Source organism: Pseudochaenichthys georgianus, chromosome 7, assembly GCF_902827115.2.
Source record: "Pseudochaenichthys georgianus chromosome 7, fPseGeo1.2, whole genome shotgun sequence".
In the NCBI taxonomy this organism is placed as follows: domain Eukaryota; kingdom Metazoa; phylum Chordata; class Actinopteri; order Perciformes; family Channichthyidae; genus Pseudochaenichthys; species Pseudochaenichthys georgianus.
In genome coordinates, this window is record NC_047509.1 from 41320085 (window position 1) to 41340683 (window position 20599).

Consider the following 20599-nt stretch of genomic DNA (forward strand, 5'->3'; position numbering starts at 1 on the left):
GAAGGCCCGAATAGCAACCATGGCAGGTATCATCAGGGTGCAGGGCCGCTCGGACACGGCGTTTACCGGTGTGCCCCCCCTCGACGAGAGCCTGGCGGCCCATCTGCTTCCGCAGGCAGCTGGTTGGGCGGAGGGAAAGAAACTTCTGCCCCCGCTGTCGCGGGACCGAGACACCTTCGAATATTTGGAGAAAATATTCAGGCTCGGGGCACAGATGGCGGCTACGGCAAATCATCACGGTGTGTTGGGTGTCTCCCTGATTACCCCTCAGACGGACACCCCGCCCTCCCGCCTCAGGACGGGAGTGATTATCCGGACCGCTGCATTGGTCAGATACAATACAATACAACTTTATTTATAAAGCACTTTAAACCTCCAGACCAAAGTGCTGTACAGGCAAATAGATAAAACACAGCTCAGCTCACACACCATAAAACAAGTACAAGTAAAAACAAAAAACAATTTAAATGCAAAAAAAAGCAACACTCTAAAAGATGTTGAAACGCCAAATGTTAAAACGCTGAGGAGAAGAGGTGGGTTTTAAGAAGCGATTTAAAAGCAGGCAGTGTGGAGGCCTGTCTGATCTCCAGGGGCAGAGCGTTTCCACAGTTTGGGAGCCGCTACAGAGAAGCAACGGCCCCTCTGAGCTTTGACCTGGTTTTAGGCACCTTCAGGAGCAGTTGGTCCGCTGACCTGAGAGGGCGGTTCGGCGTGTGGTGCTGTAGCAGCTCAGCAAGGTATGGTGGGGTCACAGATGAACAATCTGATCCATGGGATGGCCACTGCAGCGTGGCGGGTGATGTTCTTGGCCACGGTGGCGTCGTGTCACGTGTGATTAGGGTTGGGTATTGTTTGAATTTCTATGATTCTGATTCCGATTCCGATTCTACTTTTCGATTCCGGTTCTTAACGGTTCTCAATTCCGATTCTTTGAGGGGCAGGGTAAAAAAAATTACATTTATTCGAGAAACTTTTACACAGGTTAGTTTACAGTAATATTCACATTAATCAGTCTGTTTATATTCACTGCTATGTAACTGTAACCTGAGAACCACTGAAGCTACAACAGTCCAACTTTTAAAGGAAACCCCCCCCCCATTTAAAAACAGGTCTTGTTGAGAAAAACAAGCATATCTGCCTTCTCAGGCATACCGGGAAGAAATGTTTGAAAATGTTAAAGTAAAATGCTTCAATCTGGTGCACTTTAAGCAGAATTACTAAAGACTAGATCTAGGGGGTACAACTCTAAACACCCATATGAAAAAGATCGGTTTACATTTTAATAATTAAATAAGTATGTGAACATAACCAGGAACCTACCATAGCCAATAACAAATACATGTAACGTATTTTAGTTTTGTTGTTCATTCATATCTTATTTTACTATTTTATTAATGCATATTTTTTTATCTCTCCAGTTTAAAACGATATGTCTGGTTTACTGTCCTATAGTATACATTGGAATGATTTCAAACCTGTTTTATCCCAATAATTAGTCCCTTGGAAATATGTGTTTACATAAATTGTGATCAAAATGTTTGAGACCCACTGAGATAACTTAGACTAAAGTGAACTAACACTCAAGAGTCCTTTACCTCACTGAGCTGTAGTTATTATTTGCACATTATTGTGCAACTAATAACTATTATATAATAGTAATTATTACTATTGCACGTCTGTCCGTCCTGGGAGAGGGATCCCTCCTCTGTTGCTCTCCCTGAGGTTTCTCCCATTTTTCCCTTTAAACTGGGTTTTCTTCGGAAGTTTTTCCTTGTACGATGTGAGGGTCTAAGGACAGAGGGTGTCGTATTGTCATACTGATATTCTGTACACACTGTGAAGACCACTGAGACAAATGTAACATTTGTGATATTGGGCTATATAAATAAACATTGATTGATTGATTGATTGATTGATTGATTGATTGATTGATTGATTGATTGATTGTTTGATTGATCAGCCTCTCAGTCTGACTGGAGAGGACTCTCCCTCCACATCATTGTAGAAACATCTTCTTCTTCCGTTAGAGCAGCTAGCACCAGATGCTAATAACAACAGCGCCCTCCCTTTCTCCCTCGCTCTCTCTCTGCCTCGCTCACGGCCCGTCCACACAGCGGCGTGCGTTGACGCTTCCCCATTCACTTTGAATGGGGTGACGTCACTTTTAGCCGAAATGCATCGTGGGAAGCGACGCGGAGCGTAGTTGGCGTGGCTCGCTGCAAAAGTTGAGCAATGTTCAACTTTTGACGCCTCGGCAGAAGCGTCAGCCAATCGAATCATATGCCAGTACAAGCTCTAGCCAATCAAACCGCTGCTTGTGTGTCAGGGGCGGGAGATTCATGTGATTGGTTGTTGGTCGAGTTTCAGACACGCCCGCCGGCAAGCGTCAGCGCACGCCGCTGTGTGGACGGGCCGTCACTCCTCACACTTTGGCGTTGAGCTGCGGTTGCCAGATAAGCCAACATCCCCCATTTTCATCACTTACAGCGCCCATCGTACAGGGCAAATGAAAAGTGTAACTGGGATTAAAAGGGTGTTACATTTACTTAATTATGAATGTTGTTACATCAAGGCCGAAAATTAGGATGAGCACCAACGGTCAAAACATTTATTTTTTCTCCCAGAGCTGTCAGCGCAGCGCCTCCACAGATCTGGCGCCCTAGGCGAATATCTATAATGCCAGTGCGACGGGCCGGTCCTGGTCTCAGGTTACGCTGTAGGAAGTGTAGGTACAACGCTATATTTCCCGCCCCGCTGCAGTCATACAGTAGGCTACGGAGAGCGGCGAGAAACATTTCCTCAGGCATCGAAAAGCGGAACCGAAATTCACATGTCTAAATGATGCCGTTGGAATCGAAATGTTGGAACCGGTTCCGAACCGGAACCGGTTCCGAACCGGAACCGGTTCTCGGTACACAACCCTAGTCACCGCCCTCTCTAAGAAGGAGCGAGAGGATCTTCTTGGAGCCCCTGTGTCCACGGAGGGGCTCTTCGGGCTTCAGCCGCCTAGAGGAGGTGAGGGTGCAGCTTAGCCGCATGCTACCGCTGGCTCTTCCTCAAGCGCCCTCCTCCACTGGCTTCCCTGCAGACGAGGGAGATGGCGCGATGGCGAGACTAAGGGACTAAGACTAAGGGAGACTACATATCAACAAGTCTAAGTGTAATTTGTTTCCACAATTCTACACTTACGCATAATATTGACCGTACAAATTCCCTACTTGCTGCCCCAGTTGTAACTCCAATAAAAGAGGTAGCTAGTGGGCATGCGCAGATGAGAGCGATAAACCGCGGGAAGTGCTATCAAGGCGCTATGCAGGTACAGGGGCATTATGGCCAGCATATTACTGTCAGGGAACACACTCCGCGCTGGTCTCCAACAGTAACACGGCACAGCATGCTCCTAGAGCTACGGGCAGTAGTGTTGGTCCTCCAGCATTTCAAACCCTTATTTCAGGGGAGACATGTACTGGTCAGGAGCGACAACAGCATCACAGTGGCACAGACAGGGCGGAGTCCGCTCCGCCGCCTTGTTGACCACAGCGGAGCAACTGTGGTTATGGGCTTCAGAGGTGGTGTTGTCTCTGAGAGCCGTCCACATCCCGGGACTGTAGAACAGGGGGGGCGACCTCATGTCGAGGGGCGGCCCCCTGCCAGGCGAGTGGGCGCTTCACCCGGAGGTGGTGAAGCAGGTCTGGCCCAGTTCGGGAGAGCAGAGGTGGACCTGTTCGCCAGCCGGCGCAACAGCCACTGTGCCCTGTGGTTCTCCATGGCTCAGAGCAGTGTTGTTGTCAAGTCACCAATTCACGAGTCCAAGTCACTCTCGAGTCACCACTCTTCGAGTCCAAGTCCGAGTCACCAAGGGATGTAGGACCTGTTTTGTCCCTTATCTCAAGAATTAGTGAACAACATGGTAGTGCAGCCTCGGCATGGCCTAGTAACCTACTGTATATGAACAAGTCTCTATTGCAACGTTAGCTTACCTTGTCATTGGTGGTGTTGACAGGGATTTTGCTGACAAGCTTTCTAAATGCCGGTGACTCCACAGTTGACAGAGGCCGCATGTCTTCCACAACATACTCTGCCGCGAGTCTCTTAACTTTTCGGGGTTCCACAATCAGAGAAGACCGAGAGAATGTTAACTTTTGTTGCTTCGGCTTGCCCGCACTCGTGTCTTCTGTGTGTTTTCTTTACTCCGAGCCGGCAGATCTCTCGACTAACTAGCACCGGTCCAGGTGTTTCTTTATGTTGCTAGTGCTATTTCTTGATGTAGACAATTCCTTTGCTGTCGAACATAGATTACACTTGACTATTATGTTTTTCTCGAATGAACTGAAAATAATATGAGAACACCCATCGCTCAAAAGTGGAATCTGTTCCTGTCGCCATCTTGACCAATAGTAAACAACAGGCTTACTAATCTACCCGCACAATTTTTCTCTGGTGTCGGAATGTCTTGCGATGTTGGTGAATTCTTAAAAAGCAAAACACCACTTAATTTCGGGTTGAAATGTGTTGTGTGTTTACAGAGAATTGTAACAGGTAGTATATTACCCAAGTTACATTACTTTTTGCTGCAACGCATTACACCCAACACTGTTTAGGATAGACGTTGACCAAAGTTATTTTGGAGCAGGATTAGAAAGTTGGTCTTGGAAAGCCATGCTTTGCGGGAGATGTGCTGGGACCAGATGCTGCCCAGTTGGGTGGACCAGCATGAAGAGCTGAGATGTGACGATTACTGTCGCACTCCAAGCCGTTGATGTCAGCTTTACAGTCTTTAGCTTGGTGGGACCTCTAGATGTGTCACGGAAGCTTAGGCCTGGTAGGTAACCTTTTATTTAGCAGGTTCAACTTCAAGGAGCAGATCTGCAAGTTCCTGCAGCCGCTGAAAGTCATTATTTATGATTTTGCGGCGGCGGGGTGTGGTGTGTGTGTGTGTGTGTGTGTGTGTGTGTGTGTGTGTGTGTGTGTGTGTGTGTGTGTGTGTGTGTGTGTGTGTGTGTGTGTGTGTGTGTGTCTACAGAAGGTCCAGTTGTAATAGACACGGTTAGCCACTGTTTGTATCTAACCGTTGCCGCACCATGTTAAGACCAGTCATAGGATAGTTGATGTTGACAGCACACATTCTTTTAACAAGCTGCAGTGACTCCCTGTCGAGCCACTTTGTGAGCAAGCCTAGCTCCACACTAGAGCTGCTTCTCAATGTCAAGGAAGGATCCTTCAGAGCCTCTATTTCAAGGATGCTACGTCATCAAATCCCGCCGAAGGACTGTTCCAATGTACAGGATCCTTCGAAATCTACCGAGGACTGAATCCTTCGTTGCAGAAAATGTCAAGGCTGCTTATGTGTATCCTCGGTGGTCTTAAATGACCCACAATTCTTTGCGCACGGACCAATTTCCCAAATCTTTGACGGAAAATGGCTGAATCCGTGCAGTACACATTTAAATGTAAGTATGTTCAGTGGCGTAGTAAATGTGTTGGTAAATATGTTACTTTGTTAAATTTGTTATCACCATAAATGTGTTCCATGAAAGTAAAGCAAGTTCATAATTAGCTAGGTGCATCGTGAGGTAGGCTAATTATGCACACCTGCACACTTGCTAGCCTGTTCCATTCTTCGTTCTCCGAATGCTAGGAAGGATTCTTGCCTAGCCTCTGAAGGACCTGACTCGGAAGGACATGTCAGACCAAGGAAGCATCCTTGACTTTGAGAAACGGCTCAGGTTTCAAGTTCAAGCCCTCTATGGCATTGCAGAAGCTAGCTTTCCAGGACAGATACTTTTCTGGCCTGTTATCTAAACATCTTTAGCCTTCGTAGGCGCAGCTTCAGCCTTTGCACATGATGACGAAGAAGTGTTGCATTGTGCACTAACCTCTGAAACGCTAATGTAAAATCAATAATAGAGATACACAGTCCCTGATAAAAAGGCATGTGCTCAAGGTAACAATAGGGCCAAGGGTAAATGAACTCGCTACATATCAATGACTTTAAACATGACATGTTATCATTTGGTTTCCATGGCATTGAAACAGTTCCTCTGAAGATCACATTGATTAAATACTTAATAGAAGTATACTGGATAGTTAATTTGCAAATGTTTCCTGAATCTCTGATGATATGATAAATGGTTTAGTATTTTTAGGAGAAGCAGTGACACATAGCCATCAGTCGTGTGCAGGCCTCTGGGTAATCCTGTTAATGTTCACACGTTCCTCCTCCTCACTGTTCCCTGCACTGTGAACAACCACACACTATGGAACACCACTGTTGACTCCTTAGCATCTCCTTCCACCAGATGTACTTATGACCTGTGTTCCTGTTGAGCACGCCTCCATTGTCCTGTCCTTCAGGTGTACTTCAAGCGAGATGGGGAGCTGATTGATGTGGTGCCAACTGTCCAGGTTTCCTCCTCAGTGGAAGACAAAAGAAATGGCCCAAAGCTGGAAAAGAGCTGGAGCTCCCGGGCTCTCACCGGTAGAGACCTAGATGACACCAAAGTCCAGAAGTCCCTGCTGGAACTAGAAGGGAAGCTGGCTCGGCTGGGCCAGGACGGCCCCCAGGGCTCAGACAAGGGCCAAGAGCAGGAATCCGAATCAGACCCCGAGACAACCACAGAGGCGATCCCTGAGACAGTGGTGAGCCGGGAGTTTCCCCACTGGGTCCAGAGCAGCGACCCACTCTACCACTTCCAGCAGCGGCAGCAGGCGGCAGGGGACGGCACCATGGAGGTGAGGGCCACGCTGACCTGGAGCCTCAACCCCCAGCTGGACAACGAGGCTCTGTTCAGCTGTGAGGTGCACCACCCGGCTCTGTCCATGCCCATGCAGGCCGAGGTCACACTGTGTGAGTCCTGCACACACACACCGCCTCACATCAACCGTTATACAGTCAGCTTTTAACGCAAAGGGACCCATGATATCAACGATATAACAACAACATAATTTGCATGAGAGCAGACCTGGTACTCATGACGTAGCTCTGAGCACAGCGACCCTCTACTTAGTTGACTTAATATACTTAGTTTGTTTACAACATGTTTCCTGTTTAAGCCTTAGCTTAGAGGGGTTTGGAATTATGAGTGACAGGCCTTACATAGTCATGTCACCTTCAGGAAGTGCAGGTATTCCGAGAAGTTTGGCTGAAGACATTTTATACACAATACTCCTGAGGGTGGTAGTAAAACAAAGATGAGGTTCTATTTAGTGAGCTGTTTCAGTCAGGAAAGAGTTCCACAGTAGTAGAGCATTGATGGAAAGGTAAACTAGTTATAGTTAGAATAAATATGCAGAGTGTACTGACATGTCAGACGAAACCCCGGCAGTCCAGACACTGATGATGTGCCGTTTCAAGAGAAATAATGAGATGGATACCCTACAGCAAACGCAACACTTTTTGGAGATCAAATCCAGAGCCACAAAGAACTAACCTGGGTAATGAATCCATGAACTCAAAGGAAAGTGAGAACAATGAACAGTAAGTGGGTCAGACCAAGCCTTGAGCAAAGTTAGTACGGCTTTACTTCCCTGGGTGAACCAAAGTTACATGACAGGAGGGAGACATCTCCAATCTCATCTCAGCAGGGTGGTACATCCTTATAATGTGGGTAGACAACTTTTTTTAGATAACATGTACAATTCACAATGACCTGTAGTCCCACAAATGAAATGTGAAGCATGTCTCACTGAACATCATCAGTCATACATGCCGTTTGACTTTTCTATCAGCTACTCCCAGAGGACCCAAGCTGTCCATGAGCCCCAGTAAGGCCAGGGTGGGGGACACCGTGCGGATCACTATCCAGGGCTTCAGGCTGGGACCTCCTGCGGTGAGTTTCCTACACGGGGGGGCTATTTGAACAGGGATCACTCACGTTCATAACAAGTCTCCAGAGGGCGATGATAAAAGATATGAGTTGCGGACAAATAGGCTTTTTTGCTTAGGGTCCTAACTGAGGCCCCGTCCACACGGAGACGGTATCAGTCTAACGTTCTCTATCGTATAGACCAGCGGTCCCCAACCTTTTTTGCGCCACGGACCGGTTTCATGTAAGAAAATATTTTCGACCTGTGTTCCTGTTTAACTGCTTATTGTGTTAACTGGTTAGCTATTTTCCATTGGGTTGAATGTTGCATCAAACACACCACAAAGGCATGTAATTGCAACAAAAAAAAGTGTCTGCGGCACAGACGATTAGATAAAATGCAAGTAAAGTAGCGTTTTTCAAAGCATGGGTTCAGACCGTAATTGCCTGGGCTATAGTTCAATCGATTTTATTTATTTATTGCAGGCTTCATTTATATGCTGCAGTTTACAGACAATCTGCCCGTTCAAACACTGACTCAACAGTTTGCTGTCTCAAAGTCTCTCGCACTGCAAAAGAAGGAGGTAATCAAAGTAAATGCGTAAGCAGATCTAACCAGTTAACACAATAACCAGTTGAACACCGGCATAAAAACTAATATAAAGTGCATACCAATACAACTCACCATTACGCTGAATTAGTGGGAGCCCTGAGCTTGTGTCTCTGCAACAAGCCCAATCTATATGGGCTCAGAACAGTCTCATAATACACACATGCACACTGAAGGATCCACACTTGTGTTTTTCAATGCACACACAAATGTGTTCCGTTTCATATATACATTTCTATCTATAGCCACTCAGATGTCTCCTCAATTCTAAGCCAATCACATGAGCGCGCCCCCACGAGGGTAGATTTCTTGCGTTCATGACGTAGCGCTTCATGTACGCATTTTGCGCTGTCCGGTCAGCTCGCTAAACAGAGGGCGGAGCATCAGGTGATCATGCAGAGCTGCGTGTCTCCGTCAGACTCAGCAGCTGATAACTTAGACTAAAATTAACTCAGAGTCCCTGAGCGCTCTCTCTCTCGTGATGTTGGGGTGGTCGTGTCACTGATCTTTATGCTGCAGACCCTGCATACCGCTGTTTTCTTCATATTACCGTCATCGACAACATAATCCTTGAATCCAAACTTGACTATTTGTGGAGTAACGCTAGCCGCTGCCATGTTAACTGGCACTCCTGCCTTCTAGTGGGTTGCCAGGTTTGCGCGCATGGCGCTATAATCACCCAATCACATTTTGAAAAAACGAAACTTAATATTTCAATACAAAAACAAACGCAAATATTTAATTAAAAAAATCAAGTCCTTTCAAGTCATCTATCTCAAGCTTAAAGAGCCTGTGACAGCATCCCGACAACTGTTGTGCAATGAAATATTGGGCTACTAGTAATCTCGAACCGTCAGTTTAAAAAAGAAGGTGCGATACCGTTCCGATAAATATCAATAATTTCGAACATCGCGGGGAAATTCCTTCGACTCATTTTGAAGTTTTGGGGGAAGCCGGAAGTGACGTCAATGCGGGAACGCTTCTCTGTGCGGCGAGAGAGCCAAACACGGACAAACTGTGTTGTCATGCTTAGAAATGGTGAATTACTGAGATTAGGCACGTTAATAACGTTGTAATTAAGTTGACTACAGTATATTCATATTTGTCAGTGCTTTCATGTCAATTCGGCGAACATAAACATGAATGATCGAGGTGAAGATGACGATTAAATTAGGATTACAAATCGGTAGTGAGATCTGCTGAATTTCCTCCCGTCGGATGTGATATAAAAAAAATTGATTATTTTTGTAGTTGTAACCTCAAGTGGATTAAACTACATTTATTAGTGCTTTCATGTCAATTCGGCGAACATATGATACATTACATCAGGGGTACTCAAATACAAATCTTAAAGGTCCAAAATAAATGTTTCAATAAGACAAAGGTCCGTTTATTACGGTCATTCAAACTTTTAAACAATTGCAACAAGATTCTTAACACGAGGTTGCAAAAACAAGAATAATCTGTATGCAGCAGTTTTCATAGTTATTGTGTCTGTGCTTGCTCCCTCAGAGTCGCAGTGTAAGAGCAGCACAGTTATGAATAAAGGCAGCAGCACTCTTTTTCATTCAGCATTCCCATTATTGCTTTATAAATGTCTTGCCCCCTTGTGTGTCCACTGAGGTTCGTCAGGCCCAACACATCTTCAACAAACTCCCCTTTGCCTCATCATAACAACTCACAAACACCAGCAACTGAGCAATGTCAGTGGACTCATCCACAGCTAAGGAAATGCACTGTGCATTTTTTATTCCATCACAAAGCTGATGAATCAAATCACCAGCAAGTATTTATGTTCTTCTGGTTGCTGTGGAATCTGAGAGGGGGATTTGCTTGATTTGACCTGTTATTTTTTCTTTTTGTTTGCCTTCAACCTGGTCTCCGTCACTTCAGTCATGCATTATTTTATACTTCAGTTATGATCCAGTGGAAAGTCCTTACCTACTGGCTAGTTAAATCAAATTGGTTACTTTTTTTTGGCTGGGCAGTTTAGTTTTACACACCGTCTTATTTGACTTTCTCAGGACTTAAAACTGTTTTTTGGGGGCAGACCCCCTCAAAGAAACAAATATATTTACACACGTAAGGTCATCATCTTAATAGTTTTGTATGCTCATCCGTGAGCAGAGCATGAAGTTGACGTGTCTATTGCAGCTGAACGCGGTGATTAGCCTTTTGATTAGCCGTATTAAGATCAACAGCTTTAGTGCGTTTTGATTCAATGCTGAGTACAGCCACACTGACAGTCTCTTCTCTGTCAGTGTAGACCGCAAATACCTCATTCCTTCAGTGCTTGGGTCAGAATGCTTCTCGCTTTGCGCCGTCCCGTTCAAATGAAATCGCCGCCAATCATATGTCCACGCTCGCGCCAGGACCGGGGGAGGGGTTACATGACGTGCATCTTGTGCTGCATTCACTTGCACTCGGACATTAGAGACTTTCTCTCATAAAAGTCCGATGAGCCACAACTTTTCTTTCAAAACAAAGCTGCCAACTGGGGTGGCAGCTGGGGTGGCAAGGCCTATTTTTAGGGTGTCAGTTGCCCCCCCGGTAGGTGAAACTAGGCTACTAGCTACAGTACAGATGGAACTAGATGAGCTGTTAACTCTCGCTCTGAATTATTTGTTTTTGACAGGTTGAAAGAGACACACACATTTTTCCCACTCGCATTCCGCGAAGACCCGCCCTACTGTGCCTCTGATTCGCAGATTGTTTGGGGGGAAAAAACGCTGACGGGATGCTGAATGTGATTGGACCAATGCGTTGACAGACACACACAGACAGTGGAACAGGACATGCAGAGCGCTGTTTGCAGTCTATGGACATAGCGGATCATTTTGACTCGTTGCGTTGTCTCAAAGATAACACAGATAATACAGATAATACATATGAAAAGTATAATTTGCTCAGAGTCCAGAGACAGTTGTGGTTCGGTCCGGATCCGGACCGGAGTCCGGACTTTGAGGATGCCTGCATTAAATGATCGTGAGCAGTGGCGGTGCTAGGGGGTGGCTACTTCAGTCCAGCATGAACTTTTTTGTTATTTTCATGTCGATGGACACTGAATATTATGTAGTTTGAATAGAGGATTCCTAATATTGTTTGCCGAGACCAACATGAATGACCCATCAGCATTTTAAAGTCTAAATATCCCTGCACATGCAGCAATGACATTTCTGCTGCTATCTTTGCAAAACGAGTTAACAGTCACATGTTATCTGGATGAGTGCTGCAGAATGCCGTTTTTATAAGGGATACATGTGTGTGTGTCTTTCATATTAAACATGATCGCTGGTAGATAGCCACAGAAGTCGTAACACAGTTTAACCTGGGTGGATCCCATTTTCCCATGGGTGGATCACAGTTTCCCTGAGAGGATCACAGTGTACAGTTCACAGCTGAAAACTTCTCCACGCTGCTTTCAAACTGTGAGTAAACAACGTACGCTTCACTGGAAGGCTGTCTGAAGGTGTACACAGGTCTCAGATGGACTTGGTATCACATTAAGAATGATATTCAGTAATAAGTCGGGCAACAATAGCTGGTTTAAATGATTTATTGGAGCTCGCAATGTTTTGAACAGACATCCAGTCAACTCGTTTTTCTTTTTGTAGTCCTCGCTGTTCGCGTCCGGATATCGCCATCGTAACCACAATGTCACACACTGGTACTGAATGTGCCTCAAAGTGTTCCTATCCAGCCAAATATACCAAAAGATTTATGTAAACGACAGAAGAAGCGATCGAAATGTGTATTTCAGTCGAAGGCCACGCCTCCACATCTGTCAACCAGTTGATCGGGGAACCAGTTAATCCGGAACACCGGTACCGAAGTGGGCCGGTCGGATAAGTCACTAGCACATCCCCCATAGGCGGCGCGTGTGGCTCAGGTTTGGGAAGGCTAAATAACTTCTTTTACCTGACGCTGCCCGCCTCCGGCGTCTATAGAAAAGAGATCAACTCAGTGTGCGGAGTTTAAATCTCTCAAATCATATTACAGGATAAAGGAAATACAGTTTAAACTGCCGTATGCAGAGAAGACGCCGACGTGTCGCACTTATCATTCATATTACATCATCAATCAGATTATCGGTCATATAATATCATAATATATCATATTTCCTTATCTGAGTCAGCTTCTCCAGCCGTGCAACACTTACGGTGTCACATACTGTGTGCAGAAGTATTATTTTAAGCAACACATTATGTTGACGAAACACTCGAGTCAAATGTAATTAAAGTCAGATCCACTCCAGTCGCGTGGCGTGGGGGAAAAATTAGGGGAAGCCAATAATACGTCCTTTCTTTTAGGTCGGGGGTGTGGTGGTCAATGTAATAACGTAACCAGATGAGTGATTACAGCACCCGGTATCATTTTACACACATTTATATCATACAGATGCAGGACTTACACACGCATCTAACCGACAGGTCCGCACGCACTCTCCAGCCCAAACTCTAATAAGCATTCATTCACAACTAAATCAGGAGACCTTTAACGTTTTACGTCCGATTCGCTCCTTTTTTCCTCGCTGTACACAGCTCCAGTTTGGGCATTGGCCTGTCATCAGATTGCATTTGTTGTTGTTGCTGTAGCGGAAGTTTAGTACAATTATTTTTGATGAAATACTCCAAATCTCCACCCTCCATAATTGCACTTGCTTCAGTTGCTTGCTACTTTCTAACGGCGGTGAGAGTGGTGCAGTGACGCTATCTATCTTCTATCGATTAGATTTATGATTCGAAAATTATAAAAGTAGGGTAGACATGTAGATATTATCCGACTGAACAAAACTTGCATTTATCTAACAGGTTCGTTTTCCACTGACCTTATTTCGAGCTATTTTCCAAAATCCTATGGATAAATCCCATTGCTTTTTGGTCGAGGGAAACCGAGCGCAGCTTACTTCCAGATTTTAGGACGCGTCACTGCAACTCGAAGTTGATGCGATTTGATTGGATTGTGAGGCAAGGGAAGCCAGCCGCCTCTGGCTTCCCTTGGCATGGCCCTGACCAATCACAGGTTGGCAGGGGCATCACGTGAGCCTCATCTGATTGGTCAATCCCTCCAATTTTTTTCACCAAGGGAAGCCAGATTCGGCTGGCCTCCTCTCGCAACAGTGAGTGCAATCTACTGTTTCACCATAACATCTAGAGGGGCGCTGTTTGTTTCACTCTTTGTAAAATACTCAATGAGAATGGGGGAGAGACGGGCCGGCAGCAACACACAGCAAAGGAGAATTATCGAAACAAAACAAAGTGTTTTTATTTATTTATTTTATACTACAATCCGAAAAAACAGGGGAAGCCTGGCTTCCCTTGGCCTCCGGGAGAAAACGCCACTGATCCACTCGTGTCTTAGATGGGGCAGTGATATCATAAAACTATACGCTTTCAAACACTCGGTAGGCCTAGTTATTTTTTAACCAGTTGTTCTGTATTCACTTTGCAGGTGCAACTATGTGGCTTGTATCCTGGATTATATGTTTAAGTCATGGATGTTTAAAGCTCATATTTGTCTAATATTAGTTTACTTTTCATTAATGAAGTATGATGCTGTTTGTGATTGGTCAAATGTAGCTAACCCCGCCCCTTTCACGTGAACGCGCTCTCAGCTGGAGAGAGAAACCCTGGCTTGATTTACCGAGTTGATAACCAGCGTCGTCGGACCGCTTAGCGAGATCTCGTTTGTTAGTTTGTTGTTGTTAGTTTGTTTGTTACTCAAACATATCCAGGGTCTGTTGAACTGGCTTCGTAGTGCAGGGCACAGGTGGCTGGCAGCGCTAATGTCAAAGACACGGACATTATACATTATATTTGTATTTTACCCGGATGCAGTGACACAAATATTTACATATTTACATTTACTATCTACAGCACCCGCCGCCCCTGACCTCCCCCACTCCCCCCGTAGACAATTTACTAGCGGTACCGAAGTGGGCCGGTCGAGAGTCCCGGGTTGATTTTTAGTCCCATTCCACCACTGGCTACATGACCATATGATCGCCCATATTGACGCACCTCATTCCTAAACTTCTAACAGATACAACATAAACCGATCCTTCAGCCTCATGAGCTCTCAGACACGTTCAACATTAAACTGTCATCGCTGTCTGAGCTTGCTGCTGTGTGCGCCATCGTGCGTTTACATGCAGATGCTGGGATCCTGGACGGTGCAGCTGGAGCGCTGTGCCCGCAATGACGTCACTCATCATTTGGCGGGACTTGAAGGATCCCGAGAAGATCCAGAAAATGGTCAACATTGAAGGATTAATGGTTATCAAAGTACAAATATCCAAAATCAGTTCAGTAACGGTTTTCAAGGGGACAATATTTACTCAAATTGATGGGTTTGGATGATGGGGGAAAACCGTGTCACAGGCTCTTTAAGTCAAGTCTCAAGTCATGAATACCAAGTCAAGTATGTTATCAATGTTAGTCAAGCAAGTCTCAAGTCCAAAAATATGCGACTCGGGTCAAGTCGTGTGACTCGAGTCCCCACCTCTGGTGTTTTCCCCGGGAAACAAACACAATACACACAAACACAAAAATACACAAACACACACATTCACAAGCTTCCCCCAGACCAGTAATCCAAACAGCGTTATGACGTTCCACGGTCCAGATTAATGTCTTTCAAACTGATAATCAATAAATCAATAAAATATATCTCGAATCCGAAACACTTTGATAACGGCTCCCAAAGTGGGTAAGTCTGGAGACGAAGCGCTTGTGGCTCCGTGTACGTACGCCCTATACGATCATTTCCTGAAACGATGACGCCATAGCCCCGCCTCTCCCCACCTCTCCTGCTCACCCCGCGTCATAGAGTGGTGCAGTCAAAATTATAAAAGTAGGGTAGACATGTGGATATTATCCGACTGAACAAAGCGTGATCCGTCTCTTACATTTGTGTCAACCACAGACCTTATTTCGAGCTATTTTCTAAAATCCTATGGAGACATTGCACTGGTTTTTTGTCGAGGGAACCGGAAGAAGCTTACTTCCGGGTTTTAGAGCGCGTCACTGCACAACTCTATTGCTGATGCGTTCCGCCAACAACCACAACAACAACGGCGGATCACAGGGTTGCGTTCGTGCTCCAGACGCTACTGACCATGATACAGATTTTAGTCCAAAGTCTTCAGCTTGAGCCGGATCTTATGGCTCCGTTCCTTTGCGAGAGCCGTTCAAATGAGCCGTTTTTAGGCCTTTTTTTTACTAATGATTTATATGTGTACACATATCACTTAAATCATTGCATTTACAGACCCTTGTAACTCTGATTGTAGAACCACACTAAAAAAAGGAGATAGCAACACATATACAAACTGACAACAAATCTTTGCTGAGCCTAAAAATAATCATAAATAAATAACATAATGAAAATAAATATATTGCAATGCTCAAAACAGCAGCATCCAACAGTCTCTAATCCTTATTACATGTCACTGCATGCATGCACGGAGCACCCGTAGCACGGAGATCATCATATCCTTCTGTCTTGTATTACTTCATAAAAAAAAGAAAGAAAAAAGAAACTTAAAAGAGCCGGCTCGTTCGCGACCGACACATCACTATTCAGGTGGGAAAAGGAAAGAAAGCCGATTGCATCTGGTGGAGGGACAGAAAAGGAACAGGAGAGAAAGAGAGGATCAGAAAAGAAGAAAGCGTCTTAAACACGACCAAACATACTTATGACTACAGATATAAAAGCATGTCAAAAATAAGCACCCTTTATCTGCAGATTAAAGAGCAAAGGTGCTGATTCATTTTGACAAAACAACTGAAGACTTTCCTCAACAGATGCTTCAGGGCAGGTAACAGATTGTGTGTGTGTGTGTGTGTGTGTGTGTGTGTGTGTGTGTGTGTGTGTGTGTGTGTGTGTGTGTGTGTGTGTGTGTGTGTGTGTGTGTGTGTGTGTGTGTGTGTGTGTGTGTGTGTGTGTGTGTGTCCACAGAGCGAGGTTTTTCCGGAGCCCATGTACACCTGGACCCGAGTAGGGGGGCTCCTGCTGGATGGCAGGGAGTACCATGCAGGCAGAGAGCTGGTCCTGGACAGAGTCCCTGCTGAGCTCAATGGCTCCATGTTCCGCTGCACGGTCCAGAATCCTCTGGGCTCCACAGACACACACACCCGCCTTATCGTGTTTGGTGAGTGTATGTGAGGTGACGCGTTCTTAGGTCCAATCCCAAACCACTCCCTCGACCCTACCCCTCCGTGACGGAGTGAACTCCGTCTGTAGCCACACTCGCAGCTCAACGAGGCTCCCCCCTGTCAGATGGAGGGAGTAAACACAGCGGCAAGCTTTGGGACGGCCTCCCCTCTCTCCGGCAGAAACAGGAAGTGCCGTAACTGTCTGTAACAACGGATTCAAATCAGCATCTCTTAGACAAAAAATGTAAATGAATAACTCAAATAAAACTACAAACATCTTTCATTGTGTTACTTTTTTGTAAAACTCTTTTAGTTTTAAACCTGATGTTTATAAGCTTCTTAGTTTTTGCAACAGTCTGTAAATATACACAACTTTATAATAAAAATGCACACATTTACCTTTTTCTAGACTAAACACAGGTTTGATCCTAAGTTAAAAACATATGAGGTTATCATGAGGTCGTTAACATCGCAGTTTATCAGTGGATGTTTGCTGGAACTACTTGTGAACAGCGTGTTTCCTGACAGACACACACAGCGTTGAGACGGGTCAGGTAGAGACCGGTGTCACTACCCGATCCGTCCCCCTGCCCGATCAGTACTGCACATGTGCGAGATGGTCCGCCATATTGGACAACTCCGGACGGCAACCCAGGATGGACACTTGACACAGTGGCTTTTAGCAAAGCTCAAAAATAAAACGAGAGAGAGATGAGTTATTGTTATTACAACGTGACTTCACTATTATTTAACAACTCTTTTTATTGGGTTCTTTTATTTGGGGTTAAGTACATTGTCAGAATAAGTGAGAAATGAATTTAACTTCTGTTAGACAGCTATCATACTGAATACATATTTACTGTGAATGTATGCAACAATGTATGGCATATGTATGGCTGTCTAACAGAAGTTAAATCCATTTCTCACTTATTCTGACAATGTACTTAACCCCAAATAAAAGAACCCAATAAAAAGAGTTGTTAAATAATAGTGAAGTCACGTTGTAATAACAATAACTCATCTCTCTCGAGTTTTCTTTTTGAGCTTTGCTAAAAGCCACTGTGTCAAGTGTCCATCTTGGGTTGCCGTCCGGAGTTGTCCAATATGGCGGACCATCTCGCACATGCGCAGTACCGATCGGGCAGGGGGACGGATCGGGTAGTGACAACCGGTCTCAAGTCAGCACCGATGCAGACTCGCTGTTTGAGGGCTTGATAGCCCACTCCCCCTCCACACCGCTCCACACTCATTGCTTTGGAACAGCCCTTAATATGGCGGACCCTCCGCGTGAACGCGCAAACGGAGGGGTAGGGATGCATACCGGTATCCGGTATTACCGAAATACCGGTTACTGGTGGCTACGGTATACCGTACAGAAATCAGATCCGGTTTCGATACTTGTAAAAAAATGTTTTAAAGAAAATGTTACAAGTGAGTCCGTGGCCCGTGATGGCGGGTGTTATAAATTAGATTGCATCATCGTTTTTCTTCATATTTTATGTATTTTTCATTGTTTGTTCATTAGGCTACTAGAAAGGTAAAAGTCCCACAAATGAACTGTGATGGGATTTGTTTTCTCTCACCAGTGAAGGTAAATGTTGATTTTAAAGATGAGATTTGTTTGTTTGTGCAATGCCGAGATCTCATGACCATTATTCTATTATGTATTATTCTCTAGTCGAATCTCAGGTTTAACATTAATTATAACGGTGCTATAATGGTCTGTTTGCATTGACAAGATGTGCTATCCACGCGGCACACCTGATGGCGGGTGTTATAAAAGATATTCCATAATCGGTTTTCTTCATATTTTGTATGTATTTTGTATTGTTTGTTCAGTACTAAAAGGTCCAAGAAGTCCCACAATTGAATTTAATATTCATTTGACATGTTAACTATATCGTAAAGCGCTTCATGGGAGTAATTGTGGGACGATACATTTTCAAAGTATCACGATATGTATCGGTATCGTTCAGTGGTATCGGTATCGTACAAAAGTCAACGATATGCATCCCTCGGGTGTAGGGGCGGTTTTGGAATGGGCCTTAGTCTGGTGAGCTCCAACTCAATGGTTTTCTTATTTGATGTATTTTACAGACAACCCAAGACTGAAGAAAGGAAGAGGACATGTTGTTGGTAGGTCTCTCAGCTCACTATGGTCACATCCCATGAAGTTATAAAATACTCACATGAAGAACATATATATTGCATCAATTATGCACAATTAAACAATCTATTTTAAATGATGTTTAACAAATAAAGTCAGTTATCACTGCAGAGTCTCAGCTGGGAGGGGCTCATTCTCTTTTTCACTCATCATAAAACCAGCAGTCAGTAAATGAAAGATACGTTTGTAACGAAAGTTACCAAAATCACTGTTTTCATAAATTACTTTTGATTTTATATATTAATGTTACTATGGTTATGACATGGACTCCCTGCTGGTTGGCATGTGTAGACTGTAGAGGGTAGTGAGTCATGCTGTGTGTGTCTGCAGCCGCTGCGCTGCGGCTCTGCTCCTCCTCCGCCCTGCTGCTGCTGCTGAGCTCCACCTGGTGGCTGACATGACCCGAGGCTTCTGCTCCTCTACCCTCCCCACCTGAGGCATCTGCTGAACACTAAAGATGCAGTGGGACAGATACTGCAGCCCCCCCCCACAGAGCAGAGGAACATCCCACAGCAGACACCACCGGTTGCACCAGGCCAGTTTCTCCAGACGGGCTGTATGGGACTTCTGGGTCCGTCCTTGCTCCCCTCCCACAGTGGGGTCTCTGAAGACCACATCAAATACGACTGACAATGCTTCTGTAACATTTGAAAGAACAACAACAACAACATTTCCCCCTCCCTTTGTGACCCTGCACTGTAGAGGCCTCTGTGTCGGAGTGTTTCCTTGTTTAACTAATGCATACATGAATCAATAATATGTTATTGAAATTATTTAAAGCTCCAAATTATTTTAAATCCCAAGCTTTCAGATTTTAACATTGGCTTCAAAATGACTATCCATGTAGAGTGATGCTGGAGCCAGACTACGAGTCTGCAGACCCCCTGTGTGAGGACCCGGTCTCTAATGATCCAGAAAGACACTCATGTCCCTAGACTGGACATGCATGAATTGTATTAGTGGTCTAAACTATATCTTTTATATATATATATTTATATACATGTTAATGTTTCTCCTTTCAAGACTTCAACTATTGTACAACAAACAATATTTCTTAGCGTAGAGCAGGGGTCTTCAAAGTGTGGGAAGGCGAGGTGGGGGAACGCGGTCTCCACAGACAGCCAAAAGTGTGCCAGTGTCACTTTACTCGTCTTTTTCTCGTTATTTCTTTCTCACGCGGCGCCCCCCCTGAAGCTCTCTGGCGCCCCCAGGGAGGCGCGCCTCACACTTTGAAAACCGCTGGCTGAGAGGATGCCAGTTCTCTAAAACCATGTGAAGAGACTGTTGTGTAATATATCCCGTGGAATAAAACAAAAGCTCCATTGTGCCGTCAGTGATCTGTCTGAACTGATACTGTTCTAAACATCAGCTTCTGGCCTCAGGCCTGGCTCGCCTGCAGATGATGTGTCCGGCAGCCCTGTGACCAACTGTGTCTGTTTCAACACATTTCAACATATCAAAATGGTTTTACACGAGACATGAACTCACACCATGTAACCACACACATCGCACCATGTTAAAGCTAAAGCAAAGTAGGCCTACTGGTATAAGGAACTAGAAGAACCTGAGGAATACATTGGCACAACCACGTGGTGCTAGCTTCTAGGAACTAACCTCCTCAGCACATTGTTGGCGAGGGAAGAGCTGCCATGGCTATAACCACAGGGGGCCCTTGACCTCTGACTGTGCTGTAATAGGGTCTATGGATACCCAGCAGCCTCTGCTCTAGAGACATGCTCGCTTTATGATGATCACATGCAGTGTGGGACAAACACCATGTTGTGTTCGTGCATGCTGGACACACTAGTTATCCCCCTACTCTAACATGGTTGGAAAGAGAGAGGTGAAAGACCCTGCTGAG

At 45.0% G+C, this 20599-nt stretch overlaps 1 protein-coding gene across 1 annotated transcript in view; it reads left to right on the top strand.

Annotated features, from left to right (window-relative positions):
* Nucleotides 1–20060, top strand: part of LOC117448936 (immunoglobulin superfamily member 21-like) — an 82209-nt gene extending 62149 nt beyond the window's left edge. Inside the window, exons 6-10 of the mRNA XM_034086229.1 lie at nucleotides 6355–6847; nucleotides 7729–7829; nucleotides 16375–16567; nucleotides 18669–18707; nucleotides 19069–20060. Of these exons, the coding sequence (XP_033942120.1) occupies nucleotides 6355–6847; nucleotides 7729–7829; nucleotides 16375–16567; nucleotides 18669–18707; nucleotides 19069–19139 (897 nt within the window). The 3' untranslated portion in view covers nucleotides 19140–20060. The remainder of the gene's footprint in view (nucleotides 1–6354; nucleotides 6848–7728; nucleotides 7830–16374; nucleotides 16568–18668; nucleotides 18708–19068) is intronic.
* The last annotated feature ends 539 nt before the right edge of the window (nucleotides 20061–20599 follow it).